General features: G+C 41.2%; 1 protein-coding gene across 1 annotated transcript in view; it reads left to right on the top strand.

Annotated features, from left to right (window-relative positions):
- Positions 1–10,286, top strand: part of agrn (agrin) — a 98,619-nt gene extending 88,333 nt beyond the window's left edge. The window contains exons 30-35 of the mRNA XM_030767035.1: positions 2,223–2,339; positions 2,563–2,746; positions 3,012–3,099; positions 8,407–8,631; positions 8,837–8,940; positions 10,066–10,286. Coding sequence (XP_030622895.1) covers positions 2,223–2,339; positions 2,563–2,746; positions 3,012–3,099; positions 8,407–8,631; positions 8,837–8,940; positions 10,066–10,223 — 876 coding nt within the window. The 3' untranslated portion in view covers positions 10,224–10,286. The remainder of the gene's footprint in view (positions 1–2,222; positions 2,340–2,562; positions 2,747–3,011; positions 3,100–8,406; positions 8,632–8,836; positions 8,941–10,065) is intronic.
- The last annotated feature ends 2,954 nt before the right edge of the window (positions 10,287–13,240 follow it).

Raw genomic sequence — 13,240 nt, 5'->3', positions numbered from 1 at the left:
ATATTAAACTGTGTAATTTGTGATTAGCCTCGTGTACTACTGTGCGTAGGCACTTAAGTCTCCTTCAAGAAACATGGTTTGTGTGGTTTTTTTTCACTCTCCATCCTACATATGGTAATTGTGTTTCATTCCAGAGGCAGAGGGAGAAAATCTTATTAAAGGGAGAGACTGCAAGAGAGAAAGCAAGAGGAGAGGGAGGGAGGGAGAGAGACAGAGAGAGAGAGAGAGAGAGAGAGAGAGAGAGAGAGAGGGCGAGAGAGAGAGAGGTGCAGCATTTCTCTCTCTTGTTATGAAGGGCTGTCTTCCTGCCTACAGAGCAGACCCCAGGAGAAATATTTTCATATGAACTTCCCCCCTCTCTCTCACTCTCTTGTTCCAGTGAGCGAGTTCTAACTGCACCAGCATGTCATGAAGGCAGAATAAATAGTGTGTGGGTACAAAAGTGTAACACACAGTCAGAGTTTTTATATCCCTTATGATTTACTTGGAATGTTCGTTTTGAAAATGCTCAGTGTCTTTTTTTATATGCCCTGCATGCTAACTCTCTCGCTTGCATTTTCTGCAGTGTTGATATTTATAATTTGTTTTCTTCTGCCAGTAGTAGCAGCTGCTGCTGCCAGTGGTTTTCTATGTTCACTGACATCCTCTGTTTTCTTCTCTGTTAACAATTTTTTTCTTCCCTCGTACTCTGTTTTTTTTTTTCCTTTTTTTGTGTGTGCTGTCTTGGATATAAGAAATCACGCAAGGTAATAACTGAAGCCTGATCTGCCGCCAGACATCTCATTCTTTTCGACAGCATCACCAAGTAGTAGTCCACTTTTCATTTCAGCCCCATCCTCCATTTGACCAGATAAGACAAGAAGAACAGACAGAGAGAGAGAGAGAAAGAAAGAAAGAAAGATGGAGAGGGGTGCTGTGTATTTTTTTCTTCCACCCATCCATATGCTGCGGAGAGAGTCATCTTAGGAGCTCAAGTTTGGCTTTCACCTCAGGCCAGCTGGTATGGAGGCGGCTAGAAAGGCAGTTATCTTTTGACCACCATTGTTTTTCCAGCTCTGCTACAACAATGAGACGTCTTCATTAGCCTTTGCGTGGGAAGCCTATTAAACAGGCACATAGTCAATGTGGAGGGAGCGAGAGAGGAAGGAAAGAGAGAGTGGGAGAAAAAAAAAAACCCTTGAAAGTGAGGTGCAAAGCCAAACTGAGTTGTTCTTTTGTCATGTTTGTTTGTTTGTTTGTTTGTTTGCCCCCCCCCCCTCTGAGAAACTTCAAATAATATCAAATAATAACACTCTTTGTCACTCACCTGCTCGGTCTTCGAACATTTCAATAAAGAGAAAAGCATAAGCGTCTCCTCCAATCTGCAGCCTCCAAGGTATGCTGGGCAGGTGTCCTCATAGTTCGTCATAACACCCTGCCCTGGCCACATGAAACGGCAGCTGGCCCAGAAAAGCGATGCCTGGCTGGGCTGCCTTGGCCAGGCAGCCTGCTTTGACAAGGCAGCGGCTCCACGGCCAGGGCTTTTCAAGGCTTTGCTTGTCTCCCAGCTTTGCCTTTTGTGTGAGCATGAGAGCTCTGATCCTTGCCAGAAAGCGAGCAATGTATTTGGGTGTATCGTCTTCTTTTTTTCCAGCAATTAACTGGGCTTTTCCCCTAAGGCAATTATTGCCCTACATAAAATAAAGATCCTTAATTCTTTATAAGTGAAGCCTCCTGTGAAAGTCCTGCTGTAATTGAAGCAATTTTCATGCAGGTTGGAGAACGCTGATTTTCATGGTCATCTGCAGCGCAAACGATATGGCAATTAAAGTTTACCACTGAATTTTGAAAGGTCCATGGAATAATCACACAGTCATAATAATCTTTCATTAAAAAGTCATCCATTTCAATCGCTCTGATTCTTTCTGGGGTTTTTTTTTCTATTTCTCCTGTCCTTTTGTTTTGACTCTGAATAATTTAATTCAGATATCATTCCCATAGTCAGTTATGTGTTGTAACAAGTCAGGCACTTTGATGTGGATGAGGATTAAGCATGCGAGTTGAATCAATAAACTGGCTGAGGCATGCTATCCTCCTTGATATTGATTGGTCTCACTTACATAAATATGCTTCTTTAGCCATGACTGTATATTTTAGATATAACACAGTGTTGTTCAGGAGGAGAGAACTTTGGTCCAGTTTCTCCATTAGCAGGCTCTTACTCCGTATTCCATATTTTATAGAACCAGCATACTGATCTCAATCTAAAGGAATCGCTCTTTGTGGGAGGAGCCCCAGATTTCCGCAAGTTGGCCCGAGCTGCATCCCTCAAAGACGGCTTCAAAGGGGCCATTCAGAAAGTAAGCGCTTCTGTCATATACCACGATACACTTTCTTACGCTCTCTGCTGTACAAATTTTTGCCATTTTTGAACAATGAATCGATCACTGTGTCTACAGGGTGAAACATTTTCGCACAACATTTTGATATTTTTAAATTATGATTTGTATAACTACTAATCATGTCAACAGTTTGTGAAAAGATTTTTAAACTGTGCATTTTGCTGATTTTGTTTGAACGCAGATCACTTTGCTTGGCACATCAATCTTGAAGGCGGAAAATGCTCTCCACTCTAGCGACGTGTCCATGTATCCATATCACCCTTGCTCCGCGGACGTTTGTCACAATGGAGGACGTTGCAATCCTGTGCTGGACAGCTATGAGTGTGTATGTCTACATGGATTTACAGGACCACAGTGCAAAAACCGTGAGTGCCCCCCCCCCACCCCACCCCCCCTTCTCTCATCTTCATCTGGATTCTTATCATGAGCAAACACTCCCACTAAAAATAACTAAGAACTTTTCTATACCAACCTCATTAACCTTACTGATCTTAGTGGTTGTTTCTTAAACCTTAATTAAAGTATAAGAACATGAAGACCACAATATATCAAACCTTTTTTCATCAGCTTTAATTAAGGAGTGGAATGTTATTGATCTGTGTAATTCGACTCCCTCTCCACCTTTTACAGCGATCTTTGAGAAGGCTGCCGGCCAGACCGAGGCCATTGCTTTTGATGGCAGAACATTCATCGAATATCACAATGGAGTCACCAAGAGGTAAAAAGGGTTTGAAGAGGATTCTACCCTTCAGCAAAAGGCTTCCTATACAGGCAGAAATTAACCTAACACCCCATCTCAACAGCACAGTCCAATAAGTCGTGATGACAAGCTTGATTACTTAAGCCTCATTTTAGGTCCCCTCGTGTCTCCATACTTTAGCTAATAGCTCGCTCACATCCCTCAACCGGTTTCAAAACAGTCTCTTTGGCCTTCAGTAAATCTTACTAATTAGACGGGTCCTCTCCAATTACGCAGCTGCCCGCAGCAACCATCTCACTGTACTTCAGAACATTAGACTGATATACTTTATAAAGACCCTCCTCCTCCACCTCCACTCTAACCTCACTACAATATCATTAGCAATAGGGGAGAGAGAGAGAGAGAGCACCACTGGCCCGACGCTTCGTCCAGACATATATCTAAAACCAGCCATGGACAGTTAATCTTAACTCCTCTCTGTTTCTAATTGCTTTCTTTCTTAATCAGGACATAATTCTAGCTCTCCTGGATATCCTCGTATTTCTAAAGAGCTCAAAGAAGTAGGTCAACAGAAAAGTCAAAATTTCAATAATCCATTTGTCATAATTAACAGACTTTGAACAAGAATCATGGGTTGAGACGCATGCCCTAATATTCAGTTTCCTTTTTTCGGATTATATCACAATAGGAAGGCTTTCAATATCAGCTACACTCATTAGAACTTATCAAACCAAATGTAACACTGGGCCACAAGCTCTGTGCCCTATGGCCCCTGCTGTGAAGTGGTAACTAAGGCTGCTGTGCAGTCATGTCGGTGTTCTAGTCCATGTTTTCAGTCTGTCTCGGTCCTGTGCTTTGGTTGTCTGTTGTCTCTTGTCTCCCCTCTGCTCTGTGTCCTTTCTTTCTCATATGAATGTTCCTTGTTGTCTTTCTTCTACACCCTAGCCAACTGACCAATGAGATCCCAGAGTAAGTAAACCAAAGGCCATCTGGGATAGATCTGATTTAAAGCCAAACTAACCCTATAGATAAATCATCTTAATGATTAACCTGACATAATAAAACGCTTTTTTTACTGTTTCCATCAATGAAAAAAAAGACAGGGTTCATCTATTTGCTATTCCTATTTCACATTCTTTTTTTATTTCTCACAGAGACACTTTTAATTGGATGTTTTTTTCATTTCATTAGGTGCATTAAAGTCTAGTAAAAAGGAATGCATGTCAGCATGAATGAGAAGCATTTTGTTCAGTACATTCTAAAACACTGTGGAATATGTATACAAGAAGTATGCATGGCTGTAGTTTATCTCAATCAGTAAGTAATGTCCATGCACCATGCAATGGATGTAATTAACGGTTATGTGAATAAGAATGAGGCCCTTTTTAACTGCAAGTGTGCGTACTTTGTTATTTTCCATTTCTTAGCATTTCAAAGAACTATTTCTTTTTTTTTTGTTGTTGATGTTGTTAATCAATAGTGAGCTGGCACTTTTGGAGCTGACTTAGAATGGCTTTTTTATCGGCCCATTAGAAGAAATGCTAAATATATAATCGTTTCCTCTTAGAAGTACTTATTTTAGATTACTTGTTTCCTCCTGAATATAATTAACTGGGTAAGTGGTTGCACAGAGCTGTTTAAAAGTTGGCAGCTTGATTCGTTTTGAATTATGCTAAGTGTGTCCTGCGGAAAATTCCCAACCATGCCAAAGCTATGTCAGTTTGTTTGTCAAATCTGGAACAGTAATTTCTAATAATTGAACGTCCAAGCAAGAGAGAGAAAGGGACAGGAAATGACACATTAATCAAGGATTTGTCTTTCAAGAGAAAAGCCCTCCAAATGAAATGTCCTGGAAGTCGAAGCTAAATGTGGTACCACAGGCATCAGTAATGGTTAGGGACAAGGCCCTATTCACGTCGCTCTCTCGGACTGGCCTGGGCTTAATTCGTGTCACTTCCTGTATAAATGAAAAGCAGGATTAAAATAAATCTTGACAAAGAAAGCTGACCAACCCCTTTTGAAATGAGTGTGATCAATTTTACATGATCTCATTTTGAACAGAGGCTGAAAAAACGTAATGAATTCCTCAGAGGACATAAACAGTGGTACTGTATTTGACCATTTTACTCTGCCACATTCCACTCTGACCATTTTACCGCAGTCCTCATCTGTCTTCATTCTCGCTCCTCCGCTCCGTAGCCTTGGATCAATGTACCCACACCCCATTATTCGAGTGCCCAATTCTCCATTATTCTTTTCTCATAATGGATATTTGACCTCATTTTTTGGCCCTGATTGAGAAACTTGTATTTGATTGTCTTTGCTTGAGGGAATTTGATATTGGATATTGATATTGATTAGCTCTCAGTCGAACACTTACTTACTCCTCCCCATCTCGCTCACTCTCTTTCACTCACTCAGTCACTCTTTGACTCTCTTATTCTCTCCTCACTCTCTTTCGCTCACTCATTCATTTACTGACTGACTCACTCCCTCACCCTCACAGTCACTTGCATAACTCGATTGCATTCAGTAAATGAGAAAGACGGCATTGTTACAGTCTAGTGCTTTTCACTCGTGATTGGGCCGACCACAGAAGCCCAGTGTTCGTCCTCTGATGACCTCATTACTTTGCCAGTGCCGACACGATGTAAGGAATACTAGTTGAGTCTGTGATTTGCCCCCCAGCTCCTTGTCACACTGTCTTTCTGGTGTGTCTGCTGTTCTACTCCTGCAAGGGGGAAGGTCGCAGGTCCTTCCTTCCATCCCTTTATGCTTATTGCATGCCCTTTACTTTCTCCCCTTGCTCCTTTAAAGCCCTGAGTCACTGGATAATCCATCTGACCAGAGGTGAGTCCCAAGCCTGAACCACACCCACTGGCATGCTGCCCCACCCCTGCCACCTTTCACAAAGGCCAAAAGCCAGGACTTAACCTGGGGCAACACCGCAAGAGCTTATGGAGAACCACCAACATCTGAGACGTCAATCTTGTAATACTACAGCCCTCTTTAGTCTGAGGCTGTGGTCCGCAGGTTTTCTTTAACACTTGACTGAACTGACCATTCCTGAATACACCACTGCCACCTACAGGTGGACAGTGTTAAGCACGCCACCACCCATTTGGCTGGGTTAAAAGAATATTTATAGAGATTTTGAGATATTTATATGAAGATGAAATTGGAGAACCACTTCACTGAAGCTGTTCCTAAAGGCAACTTTTATCTTACAGTGCTCACCATCCAAAAGCAAAGGCCTCTTAATCTTTTATGGAGTCACATCTTGATGGCTAAGCACCACTTCCCTCAGGGAGAGTTTTGAATCTAGAAGTGGTTGGTTCATAATGGTTCATGAGCCATGATGAGGAGAATGAAGTAGAATGATTTGGGAATAACAGTTCTCTGCCCTGATTGCAGTTTTCTGGCTTGCAGCCATGTGAAGGAAGGCCAGTGGAAAGAGTCCACTCAGCAAATTACATGTGTCTTCGTTGTGGGAGTGGAAAAATTCAATTAAACCAAATTATCATTCTTTTTTTTTTTTTTTTTTTTTAGTAGCAGCACCACCAAACACAATTTGTATAACATTTTTTCTTTTTCTTTTTTTTTAATAACTAAGAATACAAAAATCTCAGCATCAATATCTGAAGGTATGATGTCAGAGACAATATTGCAGACATACTGCTCTGGGTTTTGAACTGCAGTAGCTCATCACATAGATGAAAGGCGCTTTCTTAGAGCCTGAAGGGGGACAGACTGGTTTCTCTGCTTCTCTGCCTCCTGGACCTGACTGATGGGAGTTGGCACAGAGCCTCCGGGCATCCAGACGGGGCAGGTTCCAGAATAAGACAACCTGATGGCTCCCAATATTGAAAATGACACAGTGTTTGACTGTGGACTCTCTCTACTCTGCCAGGTTAAATACGTTTTTTATGAACTCCACCTTCAGCCTTCAGGCAACAAATATCATGCAAATCTTTCAGAAATAGATATGAAAATATCTGCAAAGAAAATAACAAGGCTATTACCAGCCCACATACTCACACACACACACACGCGCACACACACACACACACACATACACACAGACCATTATTGGGGACCTTTCAGTTGGGCTAACCTTGCCAGACCTGTAGAGAGTGTTGCTCTCATGTCTGGTGGAGTGTGAAGATGCGTGCATAACCACCATCTGCTTCCTGTGTTTTGTTTTTTTTTTTGTTCCACTGCTGTGTTTGTGTCTAATGTGGTTCCTTTGAGTCTCTCTGGTTTTTTGTGCTAAATCTATGTTGTGTCTGTGTGTTGTCTTGTGTGCTGTTGGTTTTGTCGTGTTTTTTCATTTTTCTTTTAGTATTGTTTTTGTTTTTGTGTTCTGTGCCTCTGTCATGTGTGTATCTTCTATTTAGCTGTTAAGAAGTGCTGTTGTAAAGCAGCACACCACTACACATTTGTTTACACAAACACATACACACACAAACACACCTCGAACGCGTTTCTCTCAGTGTCCTATCCCTTAGAGATCCTGTCAAGAACAAAGGAACTATTGTTCAAAAATAGCAGATCCCTTCAGGAGTGTATATTTGCACCCACGAACGTATGCTCTGCATCATCATGGGAACAAACTGTCCCCCCCGACTCGAGTAGCAGTTCGAAGCTTCTTTAGCCCACAGCTGTGAGAATGGCACTGTTTTCCCATTAGGATAGACGGATGTTACGGGTCCCCGCCTCTCCCCAGCTGCCCTACAGGGGGCAGCATCCAGGGAGTCAGATCAAAAAGCACATCAGACAGCAGCTAATGTCAGCATCCTTCCTCAGTGCTCCCCATACAGGAAGAGAGTAGCTAACCCTGTGAGGCATAGCAAAATGAAAGGGAACACTATCAGTATTCAGTGACCTAAAATGTGTCATCAACATCACTCTCTCACTCACACACACACACGCACGCACTACTCCCAACAGTAAAGCCCCAGTTTATTCCTGCCATATACTAGATCTTGGTACTTACGTGAATCTCCTCTGAATCTGGTGTTAAAAACCCTAATCCAGAGCACAGTCCACTAATATCAGACTCAAGGATTTCACATGTATAAAGAGGCCTATCACATTATAGGTTGTCCTCATGAATGTCATTTTTATCTAACACCATTAAGAGTTATCTAGAGTAAACACCGGGTAAGCTTTGAGATCAGCCGATCCAAAAAAAAAAAAAAAAAAAGAAACGCTGACACATCCCGTTTTCCATCCCTCCTGTTTTTTTGTGGCACTAATGCTTCTCTGTCTGTCTGTCTGTCCATCTCTCTCTCTCCCTCTCTCTCTCTCTCCATCTCTGCGTAGTGAGAAGGCCCTGCTGGTGAATAAGTTTGAGCTGAGCATTAAGACAGAGGCTACTCATGGCCTAATCCTGTGGAGCGGGAAGGGAGTGGAGCGCTCCGACTATATCGCCCTGGCTATCGTGGACGGCCGTGTCCAAATGACCTATGACCTTGGTTCTAAGCCTGTTGTCCTGCGTTCATCAGTGCGGGTCAATACCAACCGCTGGATACGCATTAAGGCCAGCAGGTAGGCTGCGTACCAGATGCTAGCTGATGTTTTTTCAGTGTAAGATTAAAACAGAGTACTGTTAGCAAAGTGTAATTAAGACTTATAATGGGGTGAAATAACTGTTAAACCTTTCCTCTTCTCTCTTCTTATCTTTTCTCGTGCTCTCTCTCTCTCTCTCTCTCTCTCTCTCTCTCTCGCTTTCTCTCTCTCCCCCCTTCCTCAGGGCCTTGAGAGATGGCTCCCTGCAGGTGGGTAATGAGGCTCCAGTTACCGGCTCATCTCCCCTGGCAGCCACACAGCTGGACACAGATGGTGCCCTCTGGTTGGGTAAGAGCTTCCTGTCTGTCCCATGTAGTCCTACAGTCCTGAACTGCCCTAAAACGCCAGCATGCCATTCCCTAACTGTATCTCACATTTTTAATATATATCCTACATCACACATTTTCCTCTTCTACAGAGGATCCCTGGGGTAACTTGGAGCTGAAATGCACTCTCGTTATACTGCTCTTTGATCATTTAGAGAATTATCAAATGAAGCGTTTTAATACCTATGGTCATCTTATGGTCAAAACACAAGATCTCTCTCTCTGTCTAGAAAAAGTCATCATAAAAATTTTGAAATATTATGTTAGACTGAGTTAGAGGCATGTGTTGGAGTGCAGTTCCAGAGGTCCAGCCTCCCTCACTGTTGCTGTGGAACAGGTGCCGTGGACACCCCGCAGCTAGAATACATTATCCTCAGGCAGCCTGCACATCAAGAGCCTCCACTTAAAATCCCCACTCTTTTCATATCTCATTATTTATTTACTTATTCAGCTGTAACTGGCATGAAATTAGCCCTGTCTATCCTGTATTCGGGGGCCCGCAATCGGATTAAAGGGGACAGGAGGAGGGGGGGGGGGGGGGGGGGGGGGGGTAGACAAACTAGATGAACTCTAAGCTGTTAATGCTGAAAGCTGAATTAAAAGATATAAAAGTCTAGGGCTTTAAGTCAGAGTAGGAAAGTGAAAGTTGAAAGTATCAAAAGACAGTATACCAGAGGGAGAGGGGTAGAGCTCTTATTCTGGTACTGTCAGAGAAGGCCAGGGAAGAAAAAAAAAACCAGAAAAGCAAAAAAAAAACACTGTTTGATCTGATCACCTGTTCCTGGGAGCTGCAGTCCTCTCTCTTTCCTTCATCATTCACTTAATCTCCTCATATCAAACGCTGCCACATCACACACGCTGTGTCTTTTTGTCTTTTACACTTTAGCCTCCATTTACTTAACCACCCACCCCCCCCACCCCCCCCGGCGTTTGCCTCCTTCCCGTGATCTTTCTGTGTGTGTGGGTCTTTTTTTCTGTGACTATTGTACGTCTGTTGTAATGGCTCTTGAATAATGCAGTATTCTCTCCTTGTAATCTCTGTGAATGTTTTTAACGTTCTCTTCATCCTGCTTTCTTCCTCTGCCAGGTGGCCTTGAGGAGCTGTCTGTAGCACGCCGACTGCCCAAAGCCTATAGCACGGGCTTTGTGGGTTGTGTGAAGGATGTGATAGTGGATGGGGTGGAACTGCATCTGGTTGAAGATGCCTTAAACAGTCCCAGAATACTACACTGTTCTGCCAAATAGCTTGGCACCACTTCCCTCCCAATGCCATGTCTACTGCTGTAATTATTTTCTATTTTTGTATACTTTTCATCGCTTTTTATATTGGAAAAATACATTGTTCTTTTTTTTTTTTTTTTTGATTTATGTTATATATTTTTTGTTTATTTTTTTTTTCTGCGCCTCCATCCATAACCTTTTCCCCCAAATGCAGGTGTACATGGTGTCATCACAAGGCAGAAGTCCTAATACATGTGTTTTGTTGTTTTAAACCAACAAAAAAAAAAAGAAAAAAAAAAAAACATTTTTCTTGCTCATTACTTGAACAGTGGTGAATGACATTGGTGCTGTATGTCCTCTTTTGATTGCCTTTTCTTGGTGCCATAAATCCTACACAGGACAGCCACTATTCCAGAACATTCCACTGAGCTGTTTCTGCAATTCACCATTACTGTGTTCTCCAGGTATTTTTGGCAGTAAGAGCTGAGCTTTTGTATATAAAATAGATGCCTGTACCTGTGATGTCACAAACTGCAGTCAGAGCTCAGTGATACCAGGTTTTTTTGTTTTTTTTTTTAATTCTGAATCCCATGCTAGCACAGAGCACAGCAGTCTTGGAAAATTAAAGAAGCATTTCCATAGCTACCAGTCAATTTAAATGGTTATTAATGATCTGTAAGCTGTAATGAATACATAATATAGAAATACATGAGACTGTGAAAATGAAAGTATTTTTTGTTGCAACTATACGTCTCATGCTGTGATGTGAGTTATATTTTTACAGCCAGTGAATATACTAATGATCACTTGTTGCATGCAACTTTTAAATGTCCAGTTGATTTTGCCTTGGTTTTCCTCTCAGTTGTTCCTTATGGGCAAAAAACGTAGTTTTTCAAGTGAATTACATTCAAATGTAAAAGCCCTGTATTTCTGATTTTAAACTTGATCTGTTGAATTGGGAGAGATATTTAACTTTTTATATTCCTTGTTTGTCAATTTAAGGTTCTCATTATTTGTGTTGGACTTATGTGTTTGCTTAAGCAAAGTAGTTGTTACAACAACTGAGCATACAGAGGCGCTGTGGGACAAGTTGATCAAAAGAAAAGACTTTTAAGAAGACATCAGAAGCACTCGAGAGCATCTGAAAAATGATTAGGACATTCCAGCAAATTCCCTAAATGTCAAGCATTCACAATGAATCTTCTGTGTCTTATTCAAAAAAGAAAATGTTGCTTAAAAATCGTCTCTGCACTTGCTGTTAAGAAGGGATGATGTATTGATTCTGGAACTTTGCATTAATGACTGTGGACCTGTAACAGCAGATGAAATAAGCAAGCGTATTATAACAATAACCAGTAATAACAACAATAATAATAATAATAATTATAATAACAATAATGATGCATGGGTTTGTATTGTCGAGATGAATTTTTGTAACATGTTTTAAGACCAATGCAGCGCAATAGTTTGTACCACTGGCCCATGGAGTGCAAGTAAAGTTTAACTGGTAGTTTCAAAGCAAGATGTATAACAGTAATCAAAGTCAAAACATGCCTGTCCACGGTGGAATATCATGATATCATTTCATGAAACCTTAAAGTGTTTTTTTTGTTTCTTTGTTTCTTTGTTTGTTTTGTTTTACCCTAGGACAAAGAAACCATTTGTACAGCCCTGCAATCATCAAGTGTAAATTTAGCAATGTGTAACTGTGGAGGTTTTGTTTTAGTATACACTGGAACCAAGTCTGACTTTGTCTGTTCACTAAGCATCTTATGTTTCCTCCAGTATGTCTTAGGGCATGAGTTATGGTGGGGGGGGGGGGGGGGCGTTAACATTTATGGATCAACTTTTCATTTTTGAGGGGAGTTGCTAAGTGTTCTAGTCTAAGACCAGGAACCCTTCATGTGTGCACAAGCTAGGAGGAGAACCCCACAGTCCCACAGCACAGTGCAAACACGTTAATGTCCCATTAACCACATTTCTGTCTTTTTGTTTGTGACTCGTTTCTTTTGTTCTTTGTCAAATGGCTGTGCATTAAAAGGGACCTCCTGTGTTTTTGAAGGACACTCAGAGGACTAAGGACTTAGGCTCACGAAGAGGACCAGACAAATATCAAAATCCCACGTCTGGGCGGAAACTGTCTAAAGAATTGCCTTAAAAACGATCACCGCTTACTGGTGACTAAAAATTGTTGTCCATATTGTTCTGTGATCTCACTTTAGCCAGTATATAGAACTCATCCCCACCATGTAAATGAATACATAAATGTTAATAATTATATTAATGATGCTCATAAGAATTTCCAGAATGCCTCAAAAATAGCTGTTCTGGGCTCTACAAATATGCTATTTACTGTATAAATACTATTTTCAGTATCTTATTTATGTCTTTAAGTGGATTCCCGGTCTGGCCTTTGTAAACTACTGTTTTGTTTGAAATATACCTGAAGGGCAGTGCACAGAGCGAGAGTGGCATGATGTTACCATTACTAACTTTATTACTTGTGTCTTGTGTTCCTACCACCATGAAATAAAGTGTAAAAGAAAGACTCAACTTTGTAATCTGGTTCTGTATTGGCACTGCTTGATTAAAACTCTTTGGGGGGGAGAAAAAAAAAACTGTTCTCTACAGCTGATAAAATAAGGGCATCAGTTTGGAGGGTATGTCTTTTCTATTTGTTTGTTTGTTTTTTCGATCAATAATATTTTCAGCAAATACGTAAAATAAAAAGCCTCAAGCAAATATGCTGTTTTTAAACATGCAAGTCAATAAATTACTTTAAAGGTCAAAGTGGATTTATGATTCATGTTACAATACCACCCTGTCTTAATGCCCAATAAAATGTCATCAGATATGGTGAGCAGAGATTTGCCTGAAGACACTAAAGGGACAGATCTCATCGCGAAGCCTTTTCCTCGTGATAACTTATAGAAAAAAAGTGCTATTTGATTTCTCTAGATGAGAAATAACGCTGAAATGATCTACCCTTAGATGGATAGAGGCCTCTCTCTCTCTCTTTCTCTCTCTCTCTCTCTCTCTCT

The sequence above is a fragment of the Chanos chanos genome, chromosome 3, assembly GCF_902362185.1.
Source record: "Chanos chanos chromosome 3, fChaCha1.1, whole genome shotgun sequence".
NCBI classification, from domain to species: Eukaryota; Metazoa; Chordata; class Actinopteri; order Gonorynchiformes; family Chanidae; genus Chanos; species Chanos chanos.
This window is presented reverse-complemented; position numbering and strand designations above follow the sequence as displayed.